Source organism: Dermochelys coriacea, chromosome 2, assembly GCF_009764565.3.
Source record: "Dermochelys coriacea isolate rDerCor1 chromosome 2, rDerCor1.pri.v4, whole genome shotgun sequence".
Taxonomy (NCBI): Eukaryota; Metazoa; Chordata; order Testudines; family Dermochelyidae; genus Dermochelys; species Dermochelys coriacea.
In genome coordinates, this window is record NC_050069.1 from 37,122,144 (window position 1) to 37,135,296 (window position 13,153).

Consider the following 13,153-nt stretch of genomic DNA (forward strand, 5'->3'; position numbering starts at 1 on the left):
TGCTTTATTTCTTCTCATAGAAGGTGCTTGTAAGGAGGATCCGTGAAGTGGGATGGGGAGGTTTGAGAAGAGGTCTCTGTCACCTGCATTGTGGATCATAATGCAATTGAGGGGAGGAAGAGGAAGATCTAGATCTTGGGGTAGGTTGATATCTACCCTGTCTTTTCTTTGGTCCTGGTGTATAGATGCCAAGTGAGCTCAATGTTGCTCTGGAATCTGTTAGTGAATGAAGGGACTCATCGGCAAAGAGTCTGGATCCTTCGAACAGGAGATCTCCCTCAGCGGCTTGCACCTCCCTGGGGAACCCCAAGAGGTGAAGCCATGAAGCCCATCTCATTACAACAGATGTCACAATGGACCATGCTTGTAGCGCTATACATGACAGAAGTTGTCCTTCCGTGACCAGTGCCAGGAACTGCTCTTTTTTGTCCTCTTGGAGATGTTGACTAAACTCAATCATGTGAACCATTCCAAATTCCATATTTAGATAGAAGTGCCTCATAATTAGCAATCTGAAACTGGAGCATGGCTGAAGAATATGACTTGTGACTAAAGAGGTCTAGTCTCTTCCTGTACTTTTCATATGGGGTTGTTTAGGACAACAGCAGCACACTTTCTCATGCACCGCATTGACCATGAGGGAGTTTGGAGCAAGATGTGAGAATAAGAATTCCATTATGTCCTTGGCAGGGACATAATACTTCTTGTCTGCTTGCTTGCAGGTAGGTGGTATTGATGTGGGGTCTTCCAGATCACCTTGCGTGGATCCAACAAGGCCTCATTGATTGGAAGTGCCATCTTTGCCAATGTGAAGGCCTGCAATATGTCAAGCAACTTGTGATGTCACACTGGGATCTGGAGAGAGTCAGCAATCCTTTGGAACAGTTCTTGAAACTGTTTAAAATCATCAACTGATGTTGGAGATAGTGGGATGATGGCTTTATTAGGGAAGGATGAGGAGATGTTGGCTGGCAGTGTAACCTTTTCCTCCATTTCTTCCTTCTGCTCTTCTAACAATTCTGGCTCTGGTTCAGGAGGCCTAGATACCAATGAGGATGGAGAGTGTATGTGTCTGCCTGTGATCGGTGGGCGGTTTGGAAAAGTGAGGCCCAAGGGTCCCAATAGGGCCAATGTGGGGGAATAAGCACACGCAGTTGAATCCTTTGGTTCCCGTACCAAAGACCTGGTTCATTTCTGGTCTCTGGATACCAACGGTGTGAGTACAATTCTCGATGTGAAGCCCTTCGATATGATGTGGTGGGTGAGAGGTGCAATTAAGTACTCCTCCCCTTCCTCCTCTTCCTCCTGACTGGGGAAGGGCAGTGTGGTCCTGGATAGTGAAGGAGAGTGGGGTGGTATAATTTGCATTTCTAGGGGAGAGAGGCAGGAACCATTGGGAGCTCGGTACAGAGGAGTGGAGACTCTGGTTTGTCAGAAACTATCGGGTCTCTTGAGAAGTGGAACTCTTGCAGTACTGGCATAAGCATCATAGGTACTGGTGGTTGTGTGTGTGTGTGTTGGGGAGGGGGGGGTGCCATGCAAGCTCTAGGTAATGGTGCAGATGTTTTGGATGTTGACAATGCTGAAGTTAGAGTGCATTCTGTCAAATGACTAGTAGATTGCATCACAAACTGCGTTGGTGTTGGAGGCTTCATCGGTGCTGATGTACTCAAAGTCATGTGTTTCATTCAGGCAGTCAGTACCGATTTTGAGAGCTTTGATTTGTCCTTATTGGTCCCGAATGAATGTCCCTTTTGTGATCCTGCCCTCTTAGGGTCCTTGAACCTCTCAATAAGACCAGAGGTACCTAGATAGGCAAAGGAACTAGGTCTCATCCCAGATGATGTCAGGGGGATGCCTTTCTTTGAGGTGGCAAGAGAATGCAAATTTTCTTTTTGTAGTGGGAGCAGAGAATGACAGTGCTCATGGTGGAAGAAAGGTATCGGGGCCAGATTTTGAGGCTGGTCGAAATGAGCTCTCCAGCAGTAAAAAATTTATTTTCAATTCATGGTCCTTCCTGGACCATGCCTTCAATTTGAGGCAGTGGGTGCACTTCTGAGATCCATGCCCCTTACCCAAACAGTGGACGCACCAGGAGTAGCTATTGCTCACACAGATGGCCTCATGACAGGAGAGGCACCTTTTAATCCCAGGGGATCCAGGCATAACCCCTAGTAGGGAGAACTTCTCAGTAGGAAAGGGCATAGAAAAGGAAACCTATGATAATCTAAAGAGTAACAGGGAGGAAACAGCTAAAAGAAAAAAATTGAGAGAGAAGGGATAAAGGGAAGAAAAAAAATAAAGGAAACACTTGCTTACTAAGAACTTGCAACAGAAGCACTAATATCACTACAGATGTATGAAGGCCTCTGCTAGGGATTCCATCCCCAGCCAAGGGTGGTTGAGAAGGAACTGAGGATGGTTGGACCACACAGCGCTATACAGCCACAGCTCACAGTGCGAGACAGGGAGACGCACATGTGCAGCCCAACAGGCAGTGCAATCAAAGATCCCCAAGCCCAGGTGCAGGGGCATTACCGCACCACATATGGAGCACCCATAGGGACACTACTTGAAGAACCTAACTAAACAGAACTCTAAAAACAAGCTACAAAACAAGAAAATACTATAACTATATACAAGAAAGGAAGAATGGACAAATTCACTCACTTAGCTAAGCTAACAGCGTGAAGGAACAGAGGTTCCAACTCAAGCCATGCAATCGTAAGAAGGAACTGGAGAGGCATTGACCCACACAACCTTTTATAACCTGAGCTGCAAACATGAGGGGACACATGGCTCACATGTGGGTCAACAGACACAGCTTCTAAAACCTTCCAGCTCCGGTGCAAGCACACCTATCTTGGAATCCATATTGGGACCATCCCTTAAAGAAGAATAGATTGTTTCTTTCCTTACAGATTTGGTCCTCCATTTGGAAAACATATTTTGCTATATCCAATTATGCAAGACTGAGGCATGACTGGGATTTGTTTTTGCTTTTTAACTTGTTTTCACTATACCATCATCATCATTAACATCAGCAGAAATGTACACATGAAGTACAATATGTGGAAACAATGGTTTAAAGCAGGAGGAGTGCTGTAAGAAAATAGGAGTGCATAGAAAGCCTCTTCCCTCCACATGAACAGCAAAGCAGGAATTTTCTAATGTATGAGAGTGCCTTACTAGGTGCATCTAACTATATCCCAACCATACATGTTCAATAATAGAATGGGCACCATATTCTTACAGTCAGAGGCTATGTGCAGCTCCCATCTAAACTGCTGCATATGCTCCCATCAACAGCATACATTGACTGGCAGCTAACTTCTACACACATTGCACACTGAGCAGTGCCCCAGCCCTTCTCTTTAAATCCTATCCTCACTGACAGGATCCCTATGGCACAAGGCATGGTAGAATGTTTCTCTGCTTCTCATCTCTGCATGGATCTGAGTGCTGCAGATTAAACTATGGAAGGGGTTTTCTGATCCACATTGCTCAGCCATATGGTCAGTGTTCAACCATTAGCCACCCTCAGTATCTATAGCTATATTTAAGAACGTTCTGGGTTCAAGACACCGTATTACAGTTACCAAAAATATAACATGACCCTTAAGATACTGGACATAAAATTATGTCATGACACATTTATGTTAGTACTGGAAAATGTGGGACTTTTCCATGTTGGTAAAACACTAGCATAATCCATATCTTATATTACATAAAAGCCAAACATTGTACAGGATATCCATTTTGTGGATGTCTGAGTGCAAGGTGCTGAGGAATAAAGCTCTCTTGACACTATAGAGATGCAAAACCAGGATTTCTGTTTCCCTTCACAGATGCACATGGAAGGAGAGCTTCTTGTACCCTTCTCTTATACTCACACTGCACTGGAGCAGAGCAAATCAGGCCCAAAATATTGTGACAAAGTTCCTCCTCTGCCTTGGTGGGTCCTGCGCTTATTGGCAGATTTGCTCACATCAGAGGTTCACGGCAGCCCTCAGTTTGGCCACTTTCATGGCTCAAATTTGCCATTCACTCAGTTAGCTTCATCACTGGCCAGCATGGGGAAAAGGAAGAAGAACAATCCCCGCAGTCTCTGCTGATCCACCTAGTGGATTGGGGAACAGGCCAGAGACCTTCCCCTCTGGTGGAACCCACAGTCCAGGTCAACTCCTCCGGTATCAAGTAGGGAGTTGGGAGGGATGGAGGGAACCCGAGCCCACCCTCTACTCTGGGTTCCAGCCCAGAACCCTGTGGATTGCAGCTGTCTACAGTGGCTCCTGTAACAGCTGCGTGACAGCTACAACTCCCTTGGCTACTTCCCCATGGCCTCCTCCCAACACTTTCTTTATTCTCACCACAGGACCTTCCTCCTGATGTCTGATAATGCTTGTACTTCTCAGTCTTCCAGCAGTACACCTTCTCACTCTCAGCTTCTTGCACCTCTTGCTTCCAGCTCCTCGCACATACCCCACAAACTGAAGTGAGCTCCTTTTTTAAAACCCAGGTTACCTGATTAGCCTGCCTATCTTAATTGATTCTGGCAGCTTCTTGATTGGCTGCAGATGTTCTAATCAGCTTGTCGGCCTGAATTGTTTCCAGAAAGTTCCTCATTGTTCTGGAGCATTCCCTGTTATCTTACCCAAGGAAAAGGGACCTACTTAACCGTGGGCTAATATATCTGCCTTCTATCACTTTCCTGCAGCCGGTCCACTTCCAGATCGCGCCAAGGAAACATCTATAAATGCTCATGCTCCACACCCTTCAAGTCCTCGCCCTCGCATCCCGCCCCGATACAAAATGGCAGGACCTTCTGCCACCTCTGGAGGGTGAGGAGCCCGGTGGGCCAGCCTATACTCCACCTTGGTCCTGAGGCCCACCAGGGATATCAGTTGGCAGCTCCTTCATGGACTCATGAGCATGGGCATGTACTTGGCACAGTTCACCCCTATCCCAGACACCTGCCCCTTTTGTGGCGTGAGGGAAACCCTGGCACACATATACTTGGAGAGTGCCAGGCTGCAGCCCCTATTCCAGCTCCTCACAAATATTTTGTTATGCTTTTGCTTGTACTTTTCCCCTCACCTTCTTATTTATGCACTCCCTGTCTGGGGTTCTCTGCTCGGTGTCCCCGTCTGGTTCCCTTCGTTTGACCCTTTGACTGCACTCCTGTCCCTATTATTTCATTAGTTGTCCCCCATACTTATTTGGTTTCCAGGTCCTGTGGACCCCCCTCTTAGGCTGGGGGGTGGGAATCCTTTAGCAAAGCCCAATAGGATCACTCTCCTGTAGCCATCTGGCCTGACCCTGTCACAATATGTATTTGGCTCTCTATCTTTATTATTACTAAACATGCAATTCTAAATCAGTAGAACTGGGTACTACCTAAAGCAATCTGAGATGCAATCATTAACCATTAAAAGGTAATCTAAATACTAATAGCTCCCAAGATTTGCACCCGTCCCCCCCTCCCCCAAGGAATGTAACCACCATAATACATACATCATAAATCCAGGTATTTGTGTTTTCCCTTCACTGCATTGTTTAACTGAGGGCTTACTATCTTACTACATTTAGAGCTTGATACTCTAAACATATAGACAAAAGTACTTTTACAGAGACAAGTGGTTCTGTTGACCACAAAGATACTACTTGTGTGTAAGTACTTTCAAGACCACTCTGAGATTCTAAGCTCTTTGGGGTGGCAGACACTTTCTTTTATTGATCTGTTACATACCTAGCACACCTTGGGTGCTACATAAATAATACAAAAAATGATCATGTGCCACATGGACTATGTTTGAAGAAATGTATTTCTAAACCACACTAAAATACAGTTTGTCACAGCAATTAAAAACCTGTGGCTGTCCTGAGTCAGCTGACTTGGGATCACAGGGCTTGGGCTGTGTGACACTCTATGATTGAAACATGACCCATGATATCATTAATATTGCCACTGTGAGTCAATTCCAACAAATCTTGTACAAAGTATATCATTTAAGGTGTCAATGTAAAAGTTATAATCTATCAAATATGATTATCCTGTTTGTATGCATGTATCATCTTTGTATCTAAAGTTATGAATATTGACTATGTACCAGTAATTCAAATGTGTTTGCTTCTACGGTAATGCCTACAAGATAATTTACATCCAGTCTGGCCAGCACATAGTGAATGGACTATTCAAGTTGACTGCCCATTAAAGGACATTTAGCTTGCACAATAAACCATAGAAGAAGCCTGTCCCTGCCTGATGGACATTTTAGCCAAAATACGCAGCTCCTATGACTTATCAAAGCATGCAAGGGCATGTGATTTGTTCAGGTGAGCCTGTATTCCACCTTGTGCCTGTAATTTTCCACAAACTAAAACCAAGAGAATTCCCTCCACATATAAAATGTCCTGGAAGCATCTCCATTTTGCCTCTTTCCTGATCTGATCTCTGGACTTGCACTAAAAGGAGCATTCCAACCAATGGACTGAGGACCTTCCAATCTTTTGGAACTTACAAGAGACTTTACAAGCCAGCAATTTATTCCATCATAAGCGTGATCCAAGAACTTTGCAATGAGTATATGTATTTGTTTTCCTTGACCATCATATCACTCTCCTCTTTCTTTTCTCTTAGATGTAAGCAGGGTCTGACTGAACTCTCCCTTGACAGCTAGTTGGGGAGGAGGAGAGACTTCAGGAGAAAACTGTATTACATAAACACACCTACTCCATGTAGGTATCTAGCAGACAGGAGCTGTGTAGCCCCAAGTGATCAACTTTCGTTGGTGTTGGGTTACAAAGCACTTTAGTACTGAATACGAGGGTAGTGAAATGTTTTCAATGTTGTCTGAGTAAAGGGGGGCAGAACTGTGCTTAACCTGTCCCAAATGTGTTAGTCACCCTCAGCTGAAAGGACCTAGTTAAGCCAGGGACTCAAATGCCAGACCCCCCCCCCCCCCGTGAAAGCAGAGAGAGGTGGGGACCGGTATCCCAGCCAAGAGGTGTGGACTCTCCCCAAGGATCCCCAGTCTGGTTTAACCTGTTCTTCCCCACTGCTCAAACATAGAGCTAAATAGGCTTCATTAGGAGCCTTTTGTTATTTTAAGTGCTGAAATCACTTGTGGTGGGACAGTGTTTCAGCCCAGCCTGCTGAGAGCTAAAAATCACTAAGAGCTGACAACCACTAAGGGACTGACCTACAGAGGTCACAGTAGAGAAGCTGGTAGCAGCAAAAGGTGACCGGTGGTAGCGGCTGGCAAAAGTGGCGAGCAGTCGGCCGGCGGGAACAGCCGGCGAAAATGGTGAGCAGTCGGCTGGCAGCAATAGCCAGTGGGAGGCGGTGAGGAACAGTGGCTGGTAGGGCAGCCAGGTGGCAAGGAACAGGGCTGGAGGGGTGGCCAGCCAGAATAACTGCTCAGATGACAGAGCAAGCCAGGACCCGTCTTCCCTGGCTTGGAGGTGAACTCACACAGATGCACTTCTGAACCCTGGGTCCTCACTGACCAAGGACAAAACACTGTGAGTGAGGTATGATGAGGGAGCAGAGGGAAGCACAGAAAAGGAACTTTTGGTTGTAGAATTCAAGAACATGAGGCAGAAGATTCTGCTCCATGCACTCTGGAGTAGGCATCCTGCTCACAGTTTTTATGTTTATGAATCTTGTTTGTGGCATTTTTCCTAATTAATGTCAGGTGACTTCTTTCATTAAAAGTTTCTTTTCTACATTCAGACTCTGTGCTTGTGAGTGGGGAAGAATTGCTTCTCAGAGGCACCCAGGGGTGGTGTGTAATATTCCCAGATTACTGGGTGGGGACTCAAGCCAGTTTTGTGTTTTATTGTTGAAAAGGAACCCCTAGATATTGAACCTGGCCCTGGCTGCTGTCGGCTCCACCTGGCAGAAGGGTTACATATAAATAAACCTTTAGATATTAGATACTAAAGGATTGGCCACAGTGTGATTATTAGGTAAAATCTGAGTAATATATTGGCGTGGCTGTGTGGCTGATCTCCTGGGATTAGAAGAACCTTTGTTTGACTAAATTGGTATTAAATAACCACTCATCACGTGTAGCGTCTGGGTGGTGAAACAAGGGCTGGGATGCCAAAGGAGACTACAGTTTGGACTTCTTGTTAACCAGCATGGTGAGACAGAAGTTTACTTTTGTAACTGACTTGGTATATTCTTATGGAAGAATAACTACCAGTTTGCGCTGGATCTGCCTCATTTATTAGCAGTTTGTCCTTAATCTGGTATTCTCAGTTGTGACCCACAGAGGTACAGTGACACTGTAAAATTGCTGTGTAAATGTTTGGGCCCAGGCTAGAGCTCAAAATCTGGGACCTTGCAAAGGGCGAAGTTCCCAGAGCCTGGGCTCCAGCCTGAGCCCAAATATCTATGCCACAATTAAATTGTCCCGTAGCCCAAGACCATCACCCTGAGTCAGCTGACATAGGACAGTGAGGGTTTTTTCACTGCTGTGTAGACATAACTTGTGAGGCCTGAAATAGCTCCCAATGAAAAGTAGTAGAAAACTCCCATTTATTTAAATGGGAGCGTTTGTTCTATGTGAACCCCATTTGGACATATGTAAAGTCTGCAAGTGACAGAGATTTAATTGCTAAGCACTAGAGGACAAGAGCTTTTATATTAGCAGTTGATTTTAGAATGTTTACAGTCACTTTCATGGAAAAGTAGATTTAGTTTAGCCAGGATATTTTGTTTGTATTTTTTAAATGAAATTTAATTCCTTTCAATAAATGCTTAAAACTGTCCAGGCATATTCATATTCTCTTACACATCCTCTCCTAAACACAGCTAGAATAAAATCAGTATTTTAAGAGAATACTTTAGGTTTAGTATTCACAAAACAAACTAGCAAAATATTAGTAGCATGCATAACTTTAACATTCTTTCAACATTATGCTCAATATAACATGTGCACTAGGACTTGTGGATGACAAGCATACATTTACAATTTAGTTTAAAGAATAAAAATAAGTTAAATACTAATTCTTAACTCCACAATATTATAGGGATTAAATAGTATCTAGTAAATTGTTTGTTCTTAAAAGTTTAGGATAGACATATTTTCTTGATGATATTTGATGATTAATGTTTTGAATTACTGTGAAAAAAAGTCAAACTACTGAGGTATCATTCCATCAAAATCAGAAGGATAAAATGTAATAAAAAAACCTAAATTTTAACCATGTGGATGTTCATAATACAATCAGAGGTATCACTGTGAATAAAGCTGAGATGACCAAATTTGTGCCACTTAAGTTGTAAAATTGCTGTCAAATACTTTTGGAAGAAAAACATTAGTATTGCATCAATTATCCATTTTCTTTTCTTTTTTAAACTGCACATATAGAATATGACAAAATTAAAGAAGGAAAAAGAAGTGCATGCTCACAAGTTTCTTAACAAAAGAATTTTCATGCATAATATCTACAACACTTTAAAGTTTTATGGTTTTTAAAATGAATAATTATGAAACATATAAGGCTATTCCTGCTCTCACTTAAACAAGAGCTACTCCTTTTGATTTCAGTGGGAATTCCATCTGTATAAGTGAGGGCAAAATCTAGCCTTAAGCATTAAGAATACTCATCAAAATAAATAATGTTAGACAGAAAAAGGCTCTAACCACTTTGTCCTCCTGGAGTTCATATCCACGAAAGCAAGAAAGAAAGGACAGAAAAAGACAAAGAAGGAAAGATAGTTATTTCCATACTGAAATCAAGCACTAGTATTTTTTAGTAAAAATAAACAAAGTTCAAGGAAATTGATTCACATACAGTTTTTTGTTTCTTCGAATTATGAAAAGTTTATGGTGAAAGGGATATTATTTTATTGGTTTTCTTCAAGTTTTTTATGAATTACATTTTCAAAAAAAGTCAAAGTACAAATATATGCACAAAGAAAATTATTTTAATAAAAACAATTTAACAGTCAAATCCCACCTGACTTATTAAAACAAATAGTCAGTGGAGCTCATGTGAATAAGAATGCAGGATTTGGCCCGGGTGTGATAGGTCCTAATCCTGCAAATGATTGCACGGATGGAACCCTTGCACACTTGGACTGAAGCCCACTGGCTTGATGTCAATGGGATTCTGGGTGGGCAAATCTCTTTGAAGGATTATAGACTAATGCAATTGGAAATAAGAGACCGATAGTGACATAACTGCATACCAATCACCCAATAGCTCATACAAAATATCAGAGTTTGACTCATAGATGTAAATTAAGACAAATTTGCCCCAACTGTTTATTATATGTTATGTAGGATATACTTTATTCTGTATTTGTCTTGTGCTTTTTTCCTTTGTATGTTTATGAAAATATATGGTTGTATTAATATTGCCATACTATTTTTCTTGGTGAGAAAGTTGTCTTTTTAGCTGCCTAAAAATGTAACAGGAAGCACATTTTAGAAAACAAAAAATATTCAAAATTATTTCAATCAAAGCTATCCCTCAGTCAATCAATTTGGTATCAATGGAGAACAAAGCTTTATAAATGAAAAGATTTTTGATAATTCAATTACTTACACTTGCCAATACACTGACTAAACTTGGGTATGCTATTAAGCACTTAATTGCACAGTTAAGTAGGCGAGCTCTTTCCATTTGTTTTACTGCTCTCATTCAGGTATCTGTATACAAACAGTTTGTGCTCTTACAGACTAGCTATTGAAAATGTCAAAGTACAGTGGGTTAAATTTTAAGCATTTTGAAAGATGTTACCATTTCTAATGGTATTCCCCATTATATAGGTAAGGAGTATCGCTGAAAATCATAAAGTCTTTTAAATCACAGAATTTTTGAAGTGTGACCACTGTACATGCAAGTACATTTTTTAACCGTACTGCACCAGGCCATCTTTGCCCCTTGATCTGGACTCATAGCAAGGCTCCCTGGCCCACAGGAGCAAGAGTGGAGAGATTTAGATTGGGAAGGGAGGAGCCATGTGGATGTCCTATGCCCCTGACTCCCCGCTTTATAAGTAGCATAAGCAATGCCAGGAGCTTCTAACAAAGAGATTAACGGTGGGTAGGAGAGGCCATGCATACCTTCGGACTCATGGAACCTTGAAGTGCCTACCTGTTTTACTGCTTTCTCTGTGACTGCCTCTCAGCCACTAGTGAGATGTTCTGGGTAGACAATTGACAGTGAAGGAGAATAATAGGGTGGGAATAGATCAAATCCCCCAAATGGTTGGAAATAGACAGGAGTGAGGGAGGTGGGTTTAATTTTAAAATAATAGAAATCTGACAAGACTAAATAATTACCTAAAAGGTTAATTTTAAAAATATAGAACATAAGGAAGGTTAAAGATAAAATATATACAAAAACAGAAAAAGGAAGGGCAAAAGGTAATATACAAAAATGTAAAATAGATATTAATGTTTAAAAAAAGAAGACAGTTAATGGTTTTAAAACTTAAAATAAAATAAAAGACGGGCTAGGCAATAAAAAATAATAGATAGATTTAAAATTAAGTAAAATTAATAAAGAGGCAAGAGGTTAAGAAACAAGATGCTTGAGGTCATGTTTACTCATATACCTGCTTGTTTTCCATCTACTACTGTCTGTTCTATCTGTTCAGACTGTTAACACTTTGAGATAGAACTGTTTATTCCTAGTAAATTATTATTGCTACTTAAAAATAAAATAAAGAACTTTTAGTATCTGGTTTTATACATTTATCTTTTCATATTTGCCACTACAAAGAACTCTTCTCTCCTACAGTATATGAACTCTATTCCTGAGATTCAGGAAAATGTACTGCTATTATAATAATAATATTTCCAGGAACTGACTGGAAATTATGCTGTTTAACAGTTTTACAGGTATTTTCTCTTTAAGAGAATTAAGAGCCCACACAATTCACTGATGTAGCCTTGCATCATGCCCTTAGTCTAAAGGGCATATTTTCTTAAAAACTGTCAGGTTTTTTTAAATAATTCTCTGAGTCTGGTCACCTACATCCATTTATGAATTCTGCTTTATGACTGATCTGGATTATTTTCCCATTCTTACCTGAGTTTATTTCAAAAGTTACAGCCAACATAAATTATATCCAGTGGCCTAAATAAATGTATGCCAATATCGGATACCCATTTAAAAAAAATTGGTTATTTATGTATTTATAGTTTATTTTCTAGTCTTTAACTGTGAAATATTTTAATAGTCTTCTATATATACACCAACATAACTGCACAAATAGAAGACTGTTGCTTTTCACAGTTTTGGCTGCTTTGTTGATCTGTGTTTCACACTTAATTTTTACCTTGAACTAAATTTTTTTTTAAATTTCATCTTCAAGAAAAAGGAATCAAAATACAAAATGAGGAGGAGAAAAGTCACTCCAATTCAGCCAACATAGCATTACTGTATATAGCCCAAAACAGAAGCAGAAAAGATTCATAACAGGCATGACATGTTTAATTCTTTCAAAAAAAAATGCACAATCAACTGTTCACGATTAACCTGACTGACACAGAAAGATAACATATTAAATAGTGTAATATTTGTTTAAAAAATATTGTTCTTGAAGTTCAAGTTAGTGGTAGAGGTGACCTGCCAGGCAGTCTCGTTTTGTTTTTGTAGCTTCCAGCATGAAACTTCCCCAGCTCAAAAACGTTGACCCTCTTAATGACAGTGGTAAGTCTACAAAAGGTGCACATCAACAACTGCATGTACTTTGGTGACCAGATCCTTCCACCAGATCCTGAACTTTGTTAGAATCAAGAAGTCACAACAATGGCCAACTCTTATTTTAAATAAAGGAAGCTGGACATAATGTAAAGCAAAATAGCAAGGGATGTAAGCAAATAGAATCCAAGCCCCCCCCCCACACACACACACACCCCATCTCACAAACATCCCTCCAAACTGAGAATGTGGTGGGTTAGTGAGAATCCCATGTGAAGTATAGGATTCAGAGGAAGGAGATCAAATAAAAAAATAAATAAATAACAGAATACATTTGGGGGAAAACATCCCTTCCTGACCCCTGAAGGTGGTTGCTGAAACTTTGAGTTACACCATCTCTGCAGTAGTCTTATTCTTTCATAGTAAATAGCTTGAATAATGTCCCAAAGTAACAAACACACACTGCAATAGGCACTGTACAAAT

At 41.1% G+C, this 13,153-nt stretch overlaps 1 protein-coding gene across 16 annotated transcripts in view; it reads right to left on the bottom strand.

Moving 5' to 3' along the window:
• Nucleotides 1–13,153, bottom strand: part of RIMS2 (regulating synaptic membrane exocytosis 2) — a 786,041-nt gene that overhangs the window by 580,385 nt on the left and 192,503 nt on the right. For 10 of the 16 annotated variants that reach the window (XM_043507439.1, XM_043507440.1, XM_043507444.1 and 7 more), the window contains one exon: nt 9,657–9,668. The exons of the other annotated variants lie outside the window; for them this stretch is intronic. In XM_043507439.1, coding sequence (XP_043363374.1) covers nt 9,657–9,668 — 12 coding nt within the window. The remainder of the gene's footprint in view (nt 1–9,656; nt 9,669–13,153) is intronic. 16 annotated transcript variants of the gene reach the window in all.